Here is a 22,554-nt window from a genome sequence, read left to right as displayed (position 1 = left end):
TGCCGGCTATAACGTTCAGTTCGTCAATATTCCTTCGCTCAGGTGGTAGGTGCAGCTTCCTGGCACGGCGGACAGTTTTTTAATAGATGGTTTCTTCGGTAGATTCACATTGGCTTCGCTTGCAATACGCTGTAACTCATTTTGAATAATGACAGACGTTGGTTCTCGGGAAGTCCCCGCCCTTGCCTTCATGTCCTCTACACATTCCTTTGCCTTAATCCTTCCCCAGTCTGCAGAATGATTCTTGTGTTCAGACGGTTCTTTGACGACACTGCTTCCATCTTCCGATAACGTGACTGTTGCATTACACCGCCATGCATGTCACAGCGCCAAACAACTCCATTCTTATTTTCTCTAAGTCTCGTGTACATGTAGCCAAGATATATTAATTTGTCAGAGCCTTTTTCTGATTTTGTGAAGCGAATTTCTTCCGCCATAGTTCCGAATTAGTTTACAACTTCTAGATTTGTCTTGTGTTATCATAGAAATATATTATAAAATATTGCGAATTTGAGTATTGCCTTGAATTTTAATGTGTGGCGAATTGTTTTTGATACGAATTTCAATTATGTGGCGAGTTGCCTCCGTGGCTAATTTTCTGTGGCTAGTTGCCCCAACCCAAAAACGAAATGTGTCCAAATGCATTCAAAATTAGTAACGTTGTCTAAAAAGCATGTTATATGTACTGTAAAATGTGAAGTTGAGTACAAAATGCAGAATGTATGTGATTATTCGAATTAATAGCTACTTTACAATTTATGAGAAGTTCTTAAAAATCTGGATCAACGTAAACGCCCCACCACACGGATGTTCTTACATTTCTCAAATAATTTGATCTCTTCTCCATATTAGCTTTTACAGTAGGAATAGCAAGGAATGTGACCTATGTGATAAAGAGTAATAAGCAGATACGAGAGAAAGAAGACTTCAATTTAAAACAATAGAAAATTACCGCGGGGTTAAGTGGCAGTCTACGTTCTCAGAACTCAAAAACAAAGGAACGAAAATGGTGTTGAAAAAAAAAATGAGTATGTTGAAGGCACGATCTCTCTGTGTTAGCAGGTTCATGCCTTAGAACACGCTTCTTCATGTTCATTTGCTTACTTATTATTAGGCCTATCACCAAGAATTTAAATTAATAAATGTAGAAAATTCACCTCTGCTATCATGAAATCATCTATAAAAAATTACCATCCCAGAACGCTACAGAATGCTAAATTATAACATTAAAAGTGCTATAAAATGGTAAATTAATAGTACATTATGCAACGAGCCTATAATGGTAGTAATTAAGACGCGAGTATGTTTATGAAACGAGCGCAATAGAGTTTCATAATTTTCATACGAGCGTCTTAATTACCATTATAGGCAAGTTTCATACGACTTTTTATGCTCGACCATATTTCTAACTTGAAATTATTCATAAGTATTCGTGTTATTATTATCTGACTGGGGAGCGGAACTGACCTTGTGCAATATCTCGTAAATTATGAGATGTGGTCAGACGCGAAAGTATTGATTTTTTCCGAGAAAGAAATGTCATTGACCTTGATATAATCTAGAGCAGGCCTGCACAAACAGCGCTCAACGAGCGCGCGCGCTCTTTCGGAGCGGGAGAGCGGTGTTTACCGCTCGCCGAAACGGGGAGGAAGATACGTCAGAATGACATGGACTTGCTATAGGTAGAGGAGAGGGAAACGACCACTCAGCTATCTAGTGGAGTGCAGTGTGTAGGCCTATTCTCAGTAACTGTTTCACGTTGCTTACCTACTGCTACAGTACAGTATGGAGGAATCTAAAAGACGGAACATAACATTTAACATTTAACGATTTACAGCTCGAACTTATTGATCTTCAATGTGGCCTAAGGGCTAAAGATCGTTTGAATAATATTACTAGCCTGGTTGAGTTTTACAAGACTAAACATTAGGAATAATATACACGACTGCAGAGGCTGGCTGTGAAAATGATTGCTATGTTTGGCTCAACATTTATATTTGTGAGCAGCTGTTTTCTATAATCAACTTTAATAAAGGCAGACATCGAACATCTGTAACTGATGTTTCATTACGATCAGTAGGCTACTGTTCCTTTCAGCTGCCAACAGCATAAAACACCGATGTACTGATAAATAAAAATATAACAAAATGATATTTTACATTTAAGTAGCTATAGAATTTCTATTACTTCTGTAAAATAAATATTTCTTTATTAATTAATAATAGTCCAAGATAGTTTTGCAAACACTGAAAGGGAATTTATTTCATAAACACTCGTAATAGTACTTTCTTTTGGTTACATTTTGTACGAGATCACCCCTCCTTCCACTCCACCCTCATAACAGAGCGCAGCTAATAACTGCAATCCGCTCATGAGCTGTGAGCCGGCTCGGAGAGCGTAAACCTTGTGCAGGCCTGATCTAGAGAGTAAAACAAACATTAATATTGTTATAACCTTGAAATTGATTTAGACATTGAAAAACGAGATAAGAAATTAAATTTATTTGAATATTATTTACAATTAATGCTAATTATTATAGTAACAGAACATAACCTTCTTCGACAGTGTTGGATTTCCAGTCTCCGTGACGTTTCGCTAGTTGTCTTTTGATTGCATATCCGAGAATAATCGATACTTGCGCTTTCATATTGCTACAATGGTGTTTTCTGATTAATGGAACACCTGAACTTTAATGAATAGGTGTACTCTAATGAGGCCCATTAAAGGGCTGCTACCAGGTGTATAATTACTACATTTCGGCATGGTCGAGCATAAAATTTTTATAAGTTGTTCAATACTAGCGTCTCTACTTGTAATATCTTCGTTCTTCTTAAACTTCAGTTGTATTCTATAATATCATTTACACTAATTCAAATTTTCTTATATTCACTCGTTAATTACAATATAATTTTGATTTTCATAAACTAATGGGATTTTACAAAGAGCAATCAGTGTTTCTCAATATTATTGAGATTTACGTACCTTACTATACTATTCAAGCTTCTCTCACTTCTAATCTGAGAATTATGCTTATTTGTTGGGTAGTTTAATGCAAATTTGGCTGTTATTGGATGTTAGGGAATCATTATATAATTTATTTAGTAGGAAAATACGTACCCTTGAACTGAGTTTCGACCTCAAAACAGCTTTGATTATCCCTATGTAGACTTCAGCACAAGAAGGTGCATTAATGATGTGAAATGCTTTTAATCGAGTGTTAAAAGCTTTCTGAAAAAAAGAAACGCACATTATTAAAATCAATCCGTTTGTATTTGTTGTGTGAGCAAGCAATCACATAGTAGTAACTGCACATTACCATTTCAGGAAACATCTTCAACTACTCAGTTCATAAAAAGAAAATTCCAGCTGCATATACGCCTACATACTATATCATTTGAGGTTTGGGTTTCCGAAGGCAAAAATATGATAAGTTTTTAGAACCTATTCTTCCTTGAAAATTAAGAAAATAGTGATACTCATATACTACATCATACATGAACAGTAGTATGTAACCAAGAAACTAATAAGTCCACACCTGTGGAGTAACGGTCAGCGCGTCTGGCCGCGAAACCAGGTGGCCCGGGTTCGTATCCCTGTCGGGGCAAGTTACCTGGTTGATGTTTTTTCTGGGGTTTTCCCTCAACCCAATACGAGCAAATGCTGGATAACTTTCGGTGCTGGACCCTGGACTCATTTCACCGACATTATCACCTTCATTTAATTCAGACGCTAAATAACCTAGATCTTGATAGAGCGTCGTAAAATAACACAATAGAATTAAAAGAAACTAATAATCTTTCTGCGTAAGACTTTGAAACTTTATAACCAGGCTTCGCATTTTTGGCACACTGTATTTATCGAGAATTATAGTCTTGTACGGAGGGAATTCAAATGTCTGCCGTTCACAGCCTAAGTGGCTAAGTGAATAAAATTGAATGCACATTAAATTAAACACTATTGCAGACACGTAGATAAAAATAAAGTTAAAATCAACTGAAGGGGTGAGACTGAAATAGTCCAAAACCACACTTTTAACAAAAATTGTTTTGTGCGAGTGCATTTATTACATATGTGGGAAAGCTACTAATAAAATATTGTAATAATTACTCAACAAATGGCATAGGCCTAAGGACTCTAAACCTTTGGAAAAGTTTGTCTGTGTGGCTTAGGAATTTTCTTTTTAATTTAATTCTAATTGTTAGTTTTTAATATATATATATATATATAGTGTAAATACATTAATTAGATTAACGTTTATAATATTATAATTCGTAATTTTGTATTCTTTGCGATCATTAACACTTAATCTCAGGACTCAGTGTAGACTAAGAATCGAACTCGCACTCTTCTACACAACACGCAGGAGTCTTAGCGTCTGAGCTATTGAAACGACACGCAAGCTTATCTTTGTGCGCGGAGTGTCGATCTAGTCATAAAGGTCCATTGTCGATTTAACTACACGATTTATGTAGCCGATATATTTATCTTTTATTTACGTAATATTATCTTTTTTTTTTGCAGTTTTTGAAGCGAATTTCGAAACGATGCTAGTAACAAACCAAGTAGCCTGAATTTAAGTAACTCAATATTCGTTATCTTGTGTATCAGTGCTCTGGTCTCCGATCATGCGCAGTGTCTTACACCTGAGACTTAGGAATATTCAATCGTCTCCTTCTTTTCTAGGGAAACTGTGACTGTAACACCAACTAAGGTGTCAAAAAGTCACGTTAGCATGAACCCTTGAATACAATTTCTTGATAGACTTACTTCCATGTGGGCAGCTTATGACAATACCATTTTTTCATAATTTAGTATGCTGTGTCTTTTGGCTTACAGTAAACTCTTTTACACAATGGATAAACTTACTTTTTTATGCGGATTGCTTATGATAATAGCTACAATTTTTAGGTATTTAGTATAATGGCGTGCGGTGCAATTTTATGTGAGAGAAGCAATAAAACAAATTTTTATATGTTTAGTACAAAATTGATAACAGTTAATTCACCTACATACAGGGTTAGTTAAAAGTCCCGCACCACCTAAATAACTTTTGAAGCATACGGTTCAGTGACATAAAACTTGATATGTGAGGATAACCATATGCTAAGAAATCAATAATGATATTACCGAGTTTTTTCTACTTCCGATTTCACCGGAATTAACTCCAACTCTTTTATTTTAAATTGAACACCAAATATATATTTTTATTTTTGGATAGTGCTCATTAAGAGCTTTTCAAAAATTACCCACACTCGATACTTCTGTATAAATTCAGTGTTGCTAAGTCAAGAAAACAGAAAAGTGCATCGAATTGTAAAATAATAAAGGCACCACCTAAATAACTTTTGAAGCATATTGTTCAGTGATATGAAACTTGGTATGTGAGGATAACCGTATGTTAAGAACTCAATAATGGTATTACCGAGTTTTTTATACTTCCGGTTTAACCGGTAGTAACTCCAAATCTGTTATTTTAAGTGGAACACCCAAAAAATTTTTTTCATTTTTGAATAGTGCGCGTTAATAGGTTTTCAAAAAGTACCCACACTTGATACTTCTGTACAAATTCAGGGTTGCTAAGTCAAGAAAATAGAAAAGTGTATCGAATATTAAAATAATAAAATACTGCTTCCTTAAAAAAAAAAAAACAAAACAAAGCTAGCTCACCTTCTAAATTATGTGTTCAAATTGGTAGCCCTCAGCTGCTTTACAATGTGTCACTCGATCATAGAAACCATTTAAGGAATGATTTAACCAGGCTTTAGGAATATCTTGCACCACTTCCATTTTTATTTAGCAACACAGAATTTGTACAGGAGTATCAAGTGTGGGTACTTTTTGAAAATCTCCTAATGAGCTTTATTAAAAAAAATTGTGTGTTGCATTTAAAATAAGAGAGTTTGAGTTACTTCCGGTTAAACCGGAAATAGAAAAAAAACTGGGTAATATCATTATTGAGTTCTTAGTATATGGTTATCCTCACATACTAAGTTTCATGTCACTGAACCATGTGCTTCAAAAGTTATTTAGGTGGTGCGGGACTTTTAACTAACCCCGTGTATTTGAAGACCAAAGCAATTCTCCTTCCTTTAGCAGCAATATCATCGAACGGAAATTAACGAATCCGCATCTGACACTACAGATGCCTCAAGGTAGGAATATGAATAACGAATCCGCATCGTCCGGGACACGCTCTCAGATAAAGAATTTTATGACAATTTAAGATTTGAATATTCATACTTCTCAAGAGTAAAATATAATTTTAGAAATAAATTTCTTATCTTTTGCTTTATGAAGAGCGAAAGCAAAGCTCCCTTTGCCTATCGTGTACGGCAGACAACTGATTAAGTATGCTATGTCTTTTGGCAGCCACTGAATTCTGGAACACAATTTCTTGATGTACTTACGTCAACAGGGGTAGCTTATAATTATACAATTGTTATGCATTTAGTACTGTTTTTTTACAGACCACTGAACAACTGAACACAATTGTTTGGTAAACTTACGTTCACATGGCTAGTTTATGACATTACATTTATTATGCTGTGCACTGTACAGCTGAACAATTGAAAATATTTGCTTGATAATTAATCTTACAATACGTTCACGTGTCTAGTTTTTTATTATAAAGTTTTTATATATTTAGTATGCTGTGACTATGGGCAATCACTGAACTCTTGAACAAAATTTCTTCATAAAATTACGTCATCGGGAGTAACTTATGATAATGCAATTATTATCTATTTAGTAGCCTATGTTCTGTCTTTTGGCAATCACTTAATTCTTGAACACAATTTCTTGATAAACTTATTTTTACAGGGTAGCTTATGATAATATAATTTTTATCTCTTTTGTAACTGTGTTTTCTTTGCAATCATTGAATTCCTGAACACAATTTCTTGATAAACTTACTTTCACAGTAGTAGGTTATGGTAATATAAATTTAATTTTTTTAATATGCTGTGTCATTTGACAAACACAACTCTTGAACACAATCTCGTCATAGACTTACTCTCACAGGGTATTTTATGATAATACAGTTTTTATCAACAGTAATCTCACTAGAGGTTTTGATTTTATCGATAAATCTCCGAGCGGAACACGAGCATATTTATCTAGAGAAAATCAAAACTCGAGTGGGATTTAATTGACTATTACACGATTAGAAGAAGGTATATAAAGATTAGAAGTAACAAAGTACTCCAATAGAATAAAATATTAATTGACTTTCGATAATACAACTGTCTTCAAATGTATTATTGTACCATCTCAACATTACAAATATTACGCTAGATGCATGCTAGATGGCAGTAGTGAGTTATGATTACTAGCAATGCCTTATCGATCTATGTCAGGATGGCAGTGTTACTAGTCAAGAAGGCTTTGTTGATTCAGTTTCATTTTTATTAAAACAGTTGCATTCCGCTTCAATTATCCGAATCCCAGTAATCAACGTCACTTGACAGATGATTTTCAATAAATCTTAATATTAAACAATCTTTGATACGTGACTATCCATAATATCATATAGCAGAAGCTATAACATAACCTTAATAATATACACAAGTGTTAGAAAAGTTTTAATTAACGACGATGGCATAAAAAATAAACATGAATAATTTTAAAAGGAATAATTATTAAACGTACAATTTTCAAATCTGAATGTGGTTGGTGGTTCAATTGATATTATATTGGACGTGTGCGTAATAGAAGTGGAACTCGTTGATTTAGGCCTATATGGTGTATTAAACTTAGGAATAGGATTTCAGAAGATGCATAAGTATGATCAGTGATTTTTATTAATTCTTGTTCTTCAATGCCAATGCGAGTCATATTTGAAACTGCTGTGCATCGACTGGAATGGTTTGTAATTTTATATATATTTTTGATGTCCAGACCACCGCAGTTTCAAATGTTGGAAAACAAAGAAACAAATGCTAGGGACGCGATAAAATTAAACAAATGCTAGGGACGCGATAAAATTGTGCGATAAACAGCCATGATTGGTTGAAATAAGTCCTTTCGGACCGTTTTATTGGTCAAAAGTAGTATGACGTAGTAAGAGTGTAATAGCCTAGATAAATCAAAACCTCTAGAGAGGTTACTGTTGATAAATTTACTGTCCAGCTTGCTCCCAGTAGTCGAATATGAGAAATATGGCCGAACACACATTGCAGGTCTAAATACTGAGAAGAGAAAAAGCATCTTACCATCAGACAGGCTTCGGATTTCTTGGTAGTAGTAAATGCCATTTTAGAAACATGCCCGAGTGTATAATTTTCCATATCAAGTATAAATATATCTGTGAAGCAGTAGTCTTCGCACATTCTGACTTCTGTTGTCATTAAAGCCACTTTGTTTTGATCTTGAAGCACAAAATTAGTTGTATCCTTAGTTAGATATTTAATAATAATAACGCGGTCTCCTTCAGGTGTTAGTTCTGGCATTGGAAAGTAACAACTGAAACAACAGAGATTACAAGTTTATTACTAAAAATAGTAAAAGTAAATCCGTGGCGCTACAGCCCTGAAGAGCCTAGTCCGACCAGCCGGCTGCTGGCCTCACGTTCACATGCCGAAGCAGAGGTGGACGATCATCCAACCAGAATAAAGTATCGTGTGGTTAGCACGATGATCCCCCCCCCCCCCCAGCCGTTATAGCTGGTTTGCTGAACCGGATTTTAGCTACCTATCGTAGCTCCCCAAGTGCATCACGATGCTGGGTGGGCACCGGTCCCAAACACTGGCCGAAATTTCATGAGAAAATTCCTTCCCCCATGAGGATTCGAAGCAGCGCGCATTCCGCAACGCGAGTCCTAGGCAGGATGCCTTAGACCGCGACGCCACGGCGCGGGACACACATTTTCTTACTTGATATTATTATTTCTCCATGAACACAGTCAACAATACCAGGATAATCACGGTTGTAAATATCATATAGATCAACACCAACATCACCATACACAAGACTTACCACAGCAGGCGTCGCGTAACATTACGTAATTAGCCGTGTCAATTGCGCATGCGTAACAGATCTATGACGTATCAATCATATGCCAGCCTGACAGGTCCCGCCTGGTGCCAGTAGCGTGGCAGCAGTGGTCCGAAATGGAAGCTCTTATTCCATCCCCGCCGCCTGCGAGGTTCGGTCGGTGATAAAGTTCTTTAATGCACAAAGCATTGCGCCAATTGAAATTCATCGGCAGCTCTGTCAGGTCTATGGGCCGAACATCATGAGTAAGCAGATGGTGCGTCGCTGGTGTAGGCAGTTTTCCGAAGGTCGTCAAAGTGTCCATGATGAAGAGCGCAGTGGGCGACCGTCCCTCATCAATGATGATCGTGTTGAGCTGGTGCGGCAGTGCATCATGGAGAACCGTCACTTCACGATTACGGAGCTGAGCAGCCATTTTCCGAAGATATCGCGATCCTTGTTGCATGAGATTGTCACTAAGCACCAGCTGTTCAAAAAAGTGTGCCAGGTGGGTGCCGAAAAACCTGACTCCCCCCACACACAAAATGCAACGTTTAGGAGCAGCACTGACATTTCTGCAACGGTATCACGATGACGGCGACGAGTTCCTCGACAGGATCGTCACGGGCGATGAGACTTGGATTTCGCATTTCACCCCGGAAACCAAGCAGCAGTCAATGAATTCGCGGCATAGTGGATCTCCGGTCAGGACGAAATTCAAACAGACGCTGTCGGTACGGAAAGTCATGTGCACAGTGTTCTGGGACAGGAAGGGCATTCTGCTCATTGACTTCCTTCCGAGAAGTGAAACAGTGAACGCTGACCGTTACTGTGAAACACTGCGAAAATTGCGACGTGCCATTCAAAACAAGAGGCGTGGAATGCTTACTGCAGGTGTTGTGCTCCTCCATGACAATGCTCGTCCACATACGGCTCGGCGCACAGCAGCTGTTTTGATGGAATTTGGCCGGGAGTTGTTTGATCACTCACCCTACAGTCCTGATCTTGCTCCCAGCGATTTTCACGTTTTCTTGCACCTCAAGAAATTCCTGTCCTCCGGTGAGCGTTTTGGCAACGACGAAGAGCTCAAGACGTCTGTAACACGCTGGTTCCATTCACAGGCGGCAGAGTTCTACGACAGATGGATACAAAAGTTGATCCCACGATAAGAAAATTGTCCCAATTCTGATGGTGGCTATGTTGAAAAATAGCTGAAACATTGCTGTACCTGTTGCCAATAAATGTTTTCTGAAAGTGTGTTCTTTTTTTTAAATAGGGAAACTTACTTTCTGGATGCCCCTCGTACAGTACAGCCATGAGTAGTATTAGCTCTGTCCAATGACTTACAGTACAGCATTCTTTATAACACCCTCATAACCACCAATGCCGATACCATTGCTATTCCAACCTAGAATGTGAAGTTCAACGCTATCGTGTTTATTAAGAATAAAATATATCATGGTCCTCAAAGCTAGAAATGATAGCCTAACACTATCATTATTATCAGTAGCGTTCGGATGTACACTTAGCGGCAAAAAGAATGGGCCGACTCTTGGTCGATAGAAATGCCATGTTCTATCGCGCAGTTCACTCGTGTAAACGTAACCCACTGCAAGGCATTGCTGTGTTGTCTCTTCATTGAAAGCCGTCCGCCTATAATGCAGTACACCTTACTGGATAATTATTTCTCCATGACCAGATGATCACAAACAACAATAATAGGATAATCGCGGGTGTAAATATCATATAGATCAACACCATCGTCAGCGTAAATATCACTGTAGCCATCCTTATCACCAGGCTTAGAGACTTTAGACCCGATAGATGAAAACAGTGCGATTTCAAGTTGGATAGCTGGACTGTAGTGGGTGGGGGCAGTGATGGTAGCGACCTACCTGTTGTCCCATGTGCTTTATTTACTCAGTCATACTCATAAGGCAGGTACTGTTCTGATAATAAAAACAGTCCCGTACACCTAGTTCACTTTATCAGAAGAGAGGACAGGAGATAGCTAGTAGTCTAGTTTTGATCTGTGCATCTAGGTGATTAGTCTAAGAATATATGCGATATTCTGTGATATAAAAGACATGCTAGCAGGGAAGAAGTCTACGGACACTGCTGGGGTAGCGAAGATAGATTTCAATGACTTAGTGTTTTTTCGTTTTGCATTCATTACATCATCCACACCTGTGGAATAACGGTTAGCGCGTCTGGCCGCGAAACCAGGTGGCCCGGGTTCGATTCCCGGTCGGGGCAAGTTACCTGGTTGAGGTTTTTTCCGGGCTTTTCCCCTCATGAACAAATGCTGGATAACTTTCGGTGCTGGACCCCAGACTCATTTCACTGGCATTATCATCTTCATCTCATTCACACGCTAAATCAAGTAAGATGTTGATAAAGCGTCGTAAAATAACCTACTAAAATAAATCCATTACATCATGTGATGTAGAGCGGAGCTTCTCCCAATATAAACTTTGTCTTGCCAACTACCGAAGAGAGTTTAGTTGTGAGACCTTCAGAATATGTGTTGTAGTAGGCTACATTGTAACAGTGCCATGTATTGTACTTCATAAGTTGTGTATGTTGTGTAGAATTATTATGTATGTTGAGTAAGTATTGCACTTGTGCTTATGACAGAAGCCGAAAGGAAATGCATATTAATTAATTTTGAAAATTTCGCATGATAAGTTTTTTATTTTAATCTATGTAAAGATTAATTTTTTGGTTCAATAGAATTTTTCTCCTCTAACAATCATTTTATCTTAATGTTTGATAACTTAGTTGCATTTTTTTGGAACGTCACTGTACAGTACCAGCAGACTGGACTGAACTTGGTTTCATGTACACATGTCTCCTCTTCTGCCGACTCCAACACAATGAAAAAGCTGCCTATAGTACGGACGTAGTAAACTTATTCTATCGGGTCCAAAATCTCGATGTCTGCTTATCACCGTAGAAATCATATTAATCCACCAATATCATCACCGTGACCACCATAACCATGTCAGCACAATGATCGTTCCTGTTTTACACCACGTTATTAAAGTCACCGCCGTCATGTTCAATACTACAATACAGCCTTGACTAGTATTAGCTCTGTCCAATAACTTCCCATACAGTATTCATTATACCACCCTCATAACCACCAGTACCACCACTATTGTTATTCTACCTACAGTGTAAAATTCAGCGCTATCGTGTTAATTAAAAATGCAGATTGTTATGGTCGACAGAGTTAGAAAGGACAGTCTAGACCAGACCTGCAGAACTGTAGCTCCTCAGAGCTACTGCTTTACTCCCCTTTCTTACCCCACCCACCTATTCTACCAGCGCGGTCATGACGTTCTAGTTACGCTTGGCTGCATCAACATTCATTCGCGGCGGCAGGTATACAATACGCTATCAATAATTACAAATGAACAGTTAATAAAATCCTTAGGAACATACCTTTAGAAAGTAAGAGAAAAATGAATGAAGGAAATAAAGAAATTAAAAGACGTGTAAAATAAATTTTAAAATGTATGATTGCAGATAATGTAAGAAGGTGTAGGGGAACATGGGGCAGGACGGGGTAGTTAATGTTTGAATGTTTTTATTTGGTATCAAATAATGTAAATGTATGGGTTTTATGACATATATGCTTTTATTACACTGTAAACAAGTAAACAAATATGTAATTCTTGTGAAATCCGGTCATTATAACCTTAAAATAAATTAGTTTTTCGAAATGTGTGTTTTGTCCCGTTCTGCCCCACGTATGGGGCAAAATGGGGTATTTATTTTTTGTAATAATTAATGGCAAAAGTGACAAAAATTATATATTGAAAGTGTGAATACTACAACATTTTACTTGAGAAAAAGTCATTCGCAAAATACGCAAATGTGCGTGGCATCCTCGTCTTCACTGTCTACTCCTGCGCAACAATTGTGAGCCCATTTCAGACATGATACGCATCTAATCCAACCTTCTTCTGACAAACAACAGAACGAACAACCCATTACAGGAGGTGAAATTTAATTAAATATGACGTGGGGCAGGACGGGGTACTGCCCTGTTATGCCCCACCCCGTTTTGCCCCACAGTCACAATTTCTAAGTTACGAGGTATTGGCAGGAAAAATAACGCACGCAATTTAAGAAAGTTTCCGAATTAAAAGCCAGGTAAGCACTCTATAATATGACATTAAAATAGATTATCTAAGTAAATCTCATTTCTAGTTACGTGTGACAAGAGAACACTTTAAAGTTGCAAATGAATGATACAATATGATGCAGAAACCGAATAACATACAACAGATGCAAGGAATGCCAGTAAGTGTTGTGTGATGATATATTTACATGATGTGACGAAGTTCTAAAAAAAATTCGGTAGATTGCACTACTTGTTGGGAAGATAGAGGCTATACCCCGTCCTGCCCCCCCTTCCCCGTCCTGCCCCATATTCCCCTACCTATGTTTATATCGCCCTGTTACTAGTAAAGCCGATTAAATCCACTTTTTGTGTAACATAAGTTAAGTACAGTCCTCGACTTGTCTTTTCGTGCTCTGTATTCTGCTAAACTGAATAATATACTTTTGAAATGTTATGTTTTATTTAACGACGCTCGCAACTGCAGAGGTTATGTCAGCGTCGCCGGATGTGCCGGAATTTTGTCCCGCAGGATTTCTTTTACATGCCAGTAAATCTACTGACATGAGCCTGTCACATTTAAGCACACTTAAAAGCCATCGACCTGGCCCGGGATCGAACCCGCAACCTTGGGCATAGAAGGCCAGCGCTATACCAACTTGCCAACCAGGTCGACTATACTTTTGAAGTAGTGTATAAATTCAGTAGATATTATAACATTACAGAATATAACTATTAAGAATATTACCTTGACCTGAATTCAAGAATATGTTAATAAAAATTAACATGACATTTAAACATAAAAATGTAACTAGAGAATTGTTTATACTGACGTTGTTTGGACGGCGTCCTGGTACCATTTACTTCTAGGATTCCAGTCGCACATCAGTTCTGGACACACAGACCTGAGTGTGTAGTACAAGTCTATGGACTGCTTGGTTCTCTCCATGCTGTTCTTGCAGCGTATCAACCAGCGTTCTAATCGAGCCTCGTGCAAACTGCCTGGTGAAGAATCAAAACAAATTACAGGCTTCCTAATTTGGTTATTTAGGTACAGTGTGGTAGGTGATGCATCAGTGAAAAAGGAGGAAGAGAGTACCTTGGAATTTGTGGGAAAGCCATGCAAGGACACCACAATAATGTTTCAAATTCTTCAAGATTCTGAAATATCTTGGAGTCTGCTTCAAACCCATGAAATTAAGAGTGAAAAAAGAATTTTGTTAACCATTTCAGTAAAAAAAGTTAGAAGGCTTTATTATGCATATTCTATAGTTGCAGAAGAAATAAGAAAGAGAAAGAAAGAAAGAAAGATAGATAGATAGACAGACAGACAGATAGATAGATAGATAGATAGATAGATAGATAGATAGATAGATAGATAGATAGATAGATAGATAGATAGATAGATAGATAGATAGATAGATAGATAGATAGATAGATAGATAGATAGATAGATAGATAGATAGATAGATAGATAGATAGATAGATAGATAGATAGATAGAAATGAGAATCAATAAATTAACAAATAAAATTAAAAAGGTTAATTGATAAACTGAATAAATTTACTGAAATTGTCGTTTTATTGTTGGTGCTATCTAAGGAAGGACAGGCCTTTGATACAGCTTCAGGTAGTCATTTCGGTTATTTATAGTTCAATTTAAGAATTAAAATATACCTACATCCGTTTTCTGTTTCTAACATTTGAATTTTAAATAGCAGTATGCTGATTTATCTAACAGATTTATCTATCTCATGTATTTTGATCTAGATGTGATCTACTGGGTGTTGAGTTCAAAGTGTGTCATGGCTCGCTGCCTAGTAAGTACGGCTTTCATTCTGAAGAGTACTTATCGATACGTACGGTAACGCCGGTAGTGGCAGGAATGTGAACTGTTTCGAAACATGTACTGAGGTGAGTTTTTTCTTACTGTCGGGATATGGGGAGAGGGTTAAGACGATTACTTACGTATTTGTTGACATTAACTTCGACAGTCAACATGGACACGGAACATTTGATATTTGTTGTGGAATGTTGCCGTAAGCAACCGATGATAACATATAAACTGCGTAAGACTTGCCCGCGCAGAACACAGTTCGAAAGAGGTTATGGTAGAACACAGACCATACAGACCGCCATCTGTTGCTACGACGTTCAAGTTATACCGTACACGTTCTCAAGTTCAGATTGAACGCCTTGATTAATAGGCAACTTCTCTGACACAAAAGCTGAAACTCGCTTCAAATCGCTGACTCATCAACAGTGACGTCATGACAGACTTTGAAATGAACACCCAGTATAAAATGATGTTATTCTAGTTTTTCTACGTCTGTTTTGCAATGTTTCCCATGCTAGCTCTTTTATTGAAACATTCCCGTGTACACTTTTACCTGTAACAAATTTAACTGTCATATACTGGATTCCTTCTAAGGTTTTTATCTTATATATTCTACAGGGATCCCAACATGTACAAAGGCTTTTTTTTCAACCTCTGATCGTGCCTGAAATTTTGCGCCGTGACTAATATTAAATTTATATGTTTTCATATATCAAGGCTTGATTTAGAAGCGTAGAGTTGTTTAGAACTTAAGTGAGTTGTGATCAGCGCGATTATTTCTACCCTTTAAAGGAGGTGCAACAGTATCATAGAACATCTTTTAAGTTGGTGCCTTCATGCGATTCTGATATTCTACGTCACTGTGGCACCTCGTTTAGGGACTGGAAATGCCTGCGCTGACATACCTGAGTTAACATAAATAAAATATACGTGTACATGTGTTACGTACCAGATTCTTCAGGCAGATGTGGCTCCATGGCTAGCCAGTTCTTCAGAGCTTCTACTGATTCATTCACTCTTTGTTCATTTAGTCCAAATTCTTGCCAGAATCTTTGTACCACGTCTTTACCCGGGGCACGGAATTCTTTCGCCATTACAACTCGTAGTCTGGAGATAAAAATAATCATTTGTTTAGTAAATGTGTAATGGGTATGTTTAAAATGTTGCAGCTTTAATGCTTCATAATAATGCTTGATGTAAAGGCTAAAGCAAGGAGATGCACTATCACCTTTAATTTTTAACTTTGCTCTAGAGTATGCCATTAGGAAAGTCCAGGATAACAGAGAGGGTTTGGAATTGAACGGGTTACATCAGCTGCTTGGCTATGCGGATGACGTGAATGTGTTAAGAGAAAATCCACAAAAATCAGGGAATACACGGGAATTTTACTAGAAGCAAGTAAAGAGATAGGTTTGGATGTTAATCCCGAGAAGACAAAGTATACGATTATGTCCCGTGATGAGAATATTGTACGAAATGGAAATATAAAAATTGGAAATGTATCTTTTGAAGTAGTGCAGAAGTTCAAATATCTTGGAGCAACAGTAACAAATATAAATTATACTCGGGAGGAAATTAAGCACAGAATAAATATGGGAAATGCCTGTTATTATTCGGTAGAGATGCTTTTATCATCCAGTCTGCTGTCAAAAAATCTGAAAGTTAGAATTTATAAAAGAGTTATATTACCGGTTGTTTTATATGGTTGTGAAACTTGGACTCTCACTTTGAGACAGGAACATAAGTTAAGAGTATTTGAGAATAAGGTGCTTACGAAAATATTTGGGGCTAAGAGGGATGAAGTTACAGGAGAATGGAGAAAGTTACACAACACAGAACTGCACGCATTGTATTCTTCACCAGACATAATTAGGAACATTAAATCCAGATGTTTGAGATGGGCAGGGCATGAAGCACGTATGGGTGAATCCAGATATGCATATAGAATGTTAGTTGGGAGGCCGGAGGAAAAAAAAAACCTTTAGGGAGGCCGAGACGTAGAATGTTATGTTTTATTTAACGACGCTCGCAACTGCAGAGGTTATATCAGCGTCGCCGGATGTGCCGGAAATTTGTCCCGCAGGAGTTCTTTTACATGCCAGTAAATCTACTGACATGAGCCTGTCTCACTTAAGCACACTTAATTGCCAACGACCTGTCCCCGGGATCGAATCCGCAACCTTGGGCATAGAAGGCCAGCTCTATACCAACTTGCCAATCAGGTCGACCCGAGACGTAGATGGGAAGATAATATTAAAATGGATTTGAGGGAGGTGGGATATGATGATAGAGTCTGGATTAATCTTGCTCAGGATAGGGACCAATGGCGGGCTTATGTGAGGGCGGCAATGAACCTCCGGTTCCTTAAAAGCCAGTAAGTAAGTAACTAAGTAAGTACAGACGTGGACAAATTATTAGCAAAATTGGACATTTTTATTATATATTTTTACGAAGTATGATTCTTCAATTTAGACTACAGTTGACATCTTTGCGTATTTCCAAATTATTAGAAAAATCGAAGATTTGTATTGTATATTTTTTTTACAAAATTTCACTCTTCAATTTAGACTACAATTGATATTTTTGCATATTTACAAACTATTAGCAAAAGTGAAGATTTTTTTGTATATTTTTACAAAATTCGACTCTTCAATTTGGACTGCAGGTGACATTTTGGATATTTCCAAATTATTAGCAAAACTGAAGATTTTTATTATATATTTTTACAAAATTTGACTCTTCACTTTAGGCTGCAGTTGACATTTTTGCATATTTACAAATTATTAGCAAAATTGATGATTTTATTATACATCTTTTATCAAATTTGACTCTTCAATTTAGAATAGCCTACATTTGACATTTTTTTCATATTTCTATCTACTGTAATGATAGAAATATGCAAAATTGTCAACTGTAGTGTAAATTGAAAAGTCAAATTTTGTAAACAGAATTATCATAAAAATCGTCAATTTTGTTAATAATTTGACCACGTCTGTAGTAATGGTTGATACTGAATTCGTGGGTTTGCGTTACGTGCAGATTAAAATATTATTCCTTAATACATTTTGTACCTCCGATGTAACATACATAATAGGAAGCATAAATTTGTAATTCTGAATAATTTAAAATAAGCAGCAGAACTTAACCTCCTGAGTCCTGACACATTTGTTCTTTAATTTTTAAATTTTACTTAAAAAATTTGGTTGATATGAGGATAAATGCTGAAAAAGTTAAGTACGTTACAGGTAGGACACAAATGCAGATATATTATACACTGCGTGGCAAAAGTCTCTCCGCAATGGAATCAGAGGCGCGTGGGAGCGCTTAGTTTTGCAGCACTAAGATAAGCGAGGGAGCAGGTAGTAACTGAATAGCATTGTACATATGTACAGCTGAGTGTCTAGGTTGTGCTTGTAAGAAGTGGTTGTACTTTTGTGCCTTAGAAGTCAATATGTTGTCTATTGAAGATTGAGCGTATGGTGTATGTATTCCGTTCTTCGGAAAATGAAAACGTAAATTTTGTGAACATTTAAAAAAATTCGGTTTGTCTTAATAGAGATACTATGTGAGATTTAATTACTAAGTTCCATGACAACGGATCAGTACATGACGCTCCGAAAAGCGCTAGGCCTAAACTTTCAACCGAGGAAAAAGTTGACGAAATTGGTGATTTACATAATTCTGATTGTCTTATGCAGTGTAAATGTCCGATTATTAAAGAGTCCTCTGAAGTTATGTATTTAGGCATAATTTTCGATAATCATTTAAAATGGAACCAACACATTAATTACCTTTGTAATAAATTACGTAAAATAGTATAATATTTTGTTTTATTGAGGAATTACTTGTCAATAAGTTTATTACGTAAAATATATTTAACTTTATTTCAATCGGTAATTATGTATGGAATTGTAGGATGGGATAGCTCATTTAAATCCAATTTTAATCCACTTTATTTATTACAAAAGAAAATAATTAAAATATGTCTTCATAAACCTATTGATTTTCCATCTCAAAATTTGTTTTTAGAGTTTAATGTACTTAACGTAAGACAAATTTATTGTATTTTATTAATAAAAGTCATACATAAAAATCGAAATAATTTTGAATTGTATTCTCATAGTTATGAAAGAAAAGGTATGAATTCTTTAAGATTGTTTGAACCAAAATACAACACTGTTACAGTATTTAATCATAATAGTAATTTAGGCCCAAGGATATACAACAAATTTATATTTAAATGTCCTAATCTTGTCAATTCGAATAGTTCTAGTTTTAAATTTAAAAAGTTATGTATGGATTTTATAAAAAATTAAAAATTGTAAATTTAAATTTATATACTATAACTGCAAATTGTATTGTATAATTATTAATTTCAATTCAGGAATCCGCCCCTGATCACGAGTTCTACTCTTTCAGGGGCGAGCTAAAGTTTCTCTGTATATTTTATATTTTATGTTACAATTACTAGCAAAATAATAAATAAATAAATAAATAAATAAATAAATAAATAAGTAAATAAGTAAATAAAAAAAATAAGTAAGTAAATAAGTAAGTAAATAAATAAATAAATAAATAAATAAGTAAAAAAGTAAATAAATAAATAAATAAATAAATAAGTAAATAAGTAAGTAAGTAAATAAGTAAGTAAGTAAGTAAATAAGTAAGTAAATAAGTAAGTAAGTAAATAAGTAAGTAAGTAAATAAGTAAGTAAGTAAATAAGTAAGTAAGTAAATAAGTAAGTAAGTAAGTAAGTAAATAAGTAAGTAAGTAAATAAGTAAGTAAGTAAATAAGTAAGTAAGTAAGTAAATAAGTAAATTAGTAAATAAGTAAATTAGTAAATAAGTAAGTAAGTAAATAAGTAAGTAAGTAAATAAGTACGTAAGTAAATAAGTAATTAAGTAAGTAAGTAAATAAGTAAGTAAGTAAGTAAATAAGTAAGTAAATAGGTAAGTAAATAAGTAAGTAAATAAATAAAGAAATAAAGAACTAAGTAAATAAATAAATAAATACATATCAAATCAATGAGGAAATTAGCACAGGGGGCAAATGGAGGCATAAAAGAGTGACATAACTTGCATCCTTATAAATTTGCAGTTGTCCATGGCAGATTAAAAGAGACAGATCATGAGTAGAGGAAGCTACACTATTGTCCGTGGTTCTAGTCGTTTATCAATCGATACGAACGTGAAGTTTTACACGGAACGTTTTTCACTGATGCAGCAGGTTTGAGAATTTCTGGGTATAATTGTTTATATCCAGAATTCGCGTGTTTCTTCGCCTACTAATCCCATTGCACTGGAAGAAGCGCCACTACATTCTGGAGAGGTCGGAGTTTGGATTGCTATTGCGAATCATTGGAGCATTTTTTATAACACGATGTAGATTGTTTGAAGAAATGAAAGCAGTCTAAACCCCAATCCTAGTCCTTGGTGGAGCTTGCCGCCAGAATAAACTAACTCATTTCTCTCTAAACTAAAGGCAAAATTGGTTTATAGGAAAATATGCAATATTACATGGAAGTAATTACTGTCTGTGAACTTGCCGCAATTCGGATTACGTTCTTGTATTTTAAAAACTACATGTTAAAGTTCTATTCATATTTAACACGTCATAAAGCGCAATGATACAACATCTATTAACTACTGAGATAGTTCGCTGAAGCCGAATACTGTAGTCTATATATATATAATTTGAACTGATAATGGAAATTACGGGAAAACGGCTGGATGGATTTTAATTAATGACCCCTAATTTGGAAGCTTGGAACTCAAAGTTTTTCGGAAATATAATAGTTTTCAGTGAAATGTCAAATTTTAAACATAATTTTCCTATTTTCCAAAATCCATCTGTAATCAGTTTTGAGAACTAGCTAATAGCATTCACGGTCGACTTGATATTCCCTTCGCTTTTTTGTTTGAAGCGAAGCGAGCATCAAGTCGGCCGTGTTGCATTTCAGAATAAAACAAAACACACAGACTACTACAGTAAACAATATTACACGAAGGCCATGATCTGCAAGAATGCTGACATATTTAGAGCTCAAATTAAATTGGTTATTAAAAAATTAACTAACTAAAAATAATTTATAGGTTCGATTCTGTGGTGCGTAATTTTCTGGGTACAGCTGTGTATAGGATATTAAAAACTACAAAACTTGAGGTGGTTTGATGACATTATTACCATTAGAAATGAAATATTATTTTAGTTAATGCCATGATGTGACTATTTTTCATTAATTATACATATTAATGCTATATTGATGATATGAAAGTGAAACGTTTTGGGGTTATATAAGTAGATGTAGAGAATAACTTAAATTAGATTTTGATTTCTATATTTTACTGAGTGGCGGCTATATAGTATATATAGTTTATGTTACTGAAAGCTATAAAACTTACGTAAGATAATAATATTATTAAAAGTCAAATATTTTTATAATTATTAATTAAGTGGGGTTGGGTCTTTTTTCATATATTTAATGCCGGTATGGTGTAGATATTTATATGCGTGGTTCTCTTCATTATTGGCTCGAGAGAGAGAGTATCTTTCATTGTTATGGAAGCAAATAACTTTCCGAATGTCTGGTATTCTTCATTGAAAATAAATCTGAAAAATGTTTATTTGAAAGTCTAATGAACTTCGTTTGCAGCATTTGCTACACAAGCCACTAGTTAAATTATAATCGGAAGAATAAACAAGTTAGTATAATAGTACATTATGCAACGAGCCTATAATGAAGGTAATTAAGAAGTGAGTATGGATGTTTATGAAACGAGCGCAAGCGAGTTTCATAATTTTCATACGAGCTTCTTAATTACCATTATGGGCGAGTTTCATACGACTTTTTATGCTCGACCATATTTCTAACTTGATATTATTAATTTTATTGTATCTGACCTGGAGCAACGTTCCGTATGTTGTGAGATGTGCGCAGACGCGAAAATATTGATTTTTTCCGAGGAACAGATGTCCACATTGACCTTGCTAGGCCATAAGGACCTACAGAGATAACATTGAAATAAAATTAGACATTGAAAAACGTGATGACAAATTGAATTTATTTGAATATTATTTACAATTAACGCTAATTATTATAGTAACAGAACATAACCTTCTGCGACAGTATTGGATTTCCAGCCTCCGTGACTTTTCGCTAATTCTCTTTCGATTGCATGTCCGAGAATAATCGATACTTGCGGTTTTATAACGGTAGAAAGCTGACCTGTCATTGGCTGAACAGTTGTAACCTGAGTCGTCATTGGCTGAAAGACCTAACCTTTAATGATTAGGTGTACTTTAATGACATGCATTAAAGGTCTGCTATCAGGTGTAGTATAATTACTACATTTCGGCATGGTCGAGCATAAAGTATATTTATACGTAGCTGCTACAGGTTTATTTTTGCAGATAATGCCGTTTATTCACCATTTTCTCTCAGTTTCTGTCCTTTCTTAACATTCACGTGTACATCAAAGGCAAATTACTTTAACGAGACTAAATGAAACTAACACCGTGAGGGTTGGAACTGAATTAGTTATATTAAAGACCTAATTTAAGGGGAGAGAATGGTATTTTTTGGTGAAAAATGTGTAAATTTAAAAAAAAAAGTCTTTA

General features: G+C 35.7%; 1 protein-coding gene across 1 annotated transcript; it reads right to left on the bottom strand.

The window, feature by feature from the left end:
- Positions 1 to 769: 769 nt before the first annotated feature.
- On the bottom strand, positions 770 to 16,036 carry LOC138712636 (alpha-tocopherol transfer protein-like). The gene is made up of 5 exons (XM_069844603.1): positions 15,885 to 16,036; positions 13,933 to 14,101; positions 8,211 to 8,460; positions 3,118 to 3,228; positions 770 to 883 (listed from the first exon to the last, which is right to left on the bottom strand). The coding sequence occupies exons 1-5, from the start codon at positions 16,027 to 16,029 to the stop codon at positions 770 to 772; spliced, it is 789 nt and encodes a 262-aa protein (XP_069700704.1). The 5' UTR covers positions 16,030 to 16,036.
- Between the last annotated feature and the right edge of the window lie 6,518 nt (positions 16,037 to 22,554).

This window comes from Periplaneta americana, chromosome 13 (assembly GCF_040183065.1).
Source record: "Periplaneta americana isolate PAMFEO1 chromosome 13, P.americana_PAMFEO1_priV1, whole genome shotgun sequence".
In the NCBI taxonomy this organism is placed as follows: domain Eukaryota; kingdom Metazoa; phylum Arthropoda; class Insecta; order Blattodea; family Blattidae; genus Periplaneta; species Periplaneta americana.
This window is presented reverse-complemented; position numbering and strand designations above follow the sequence as displayed.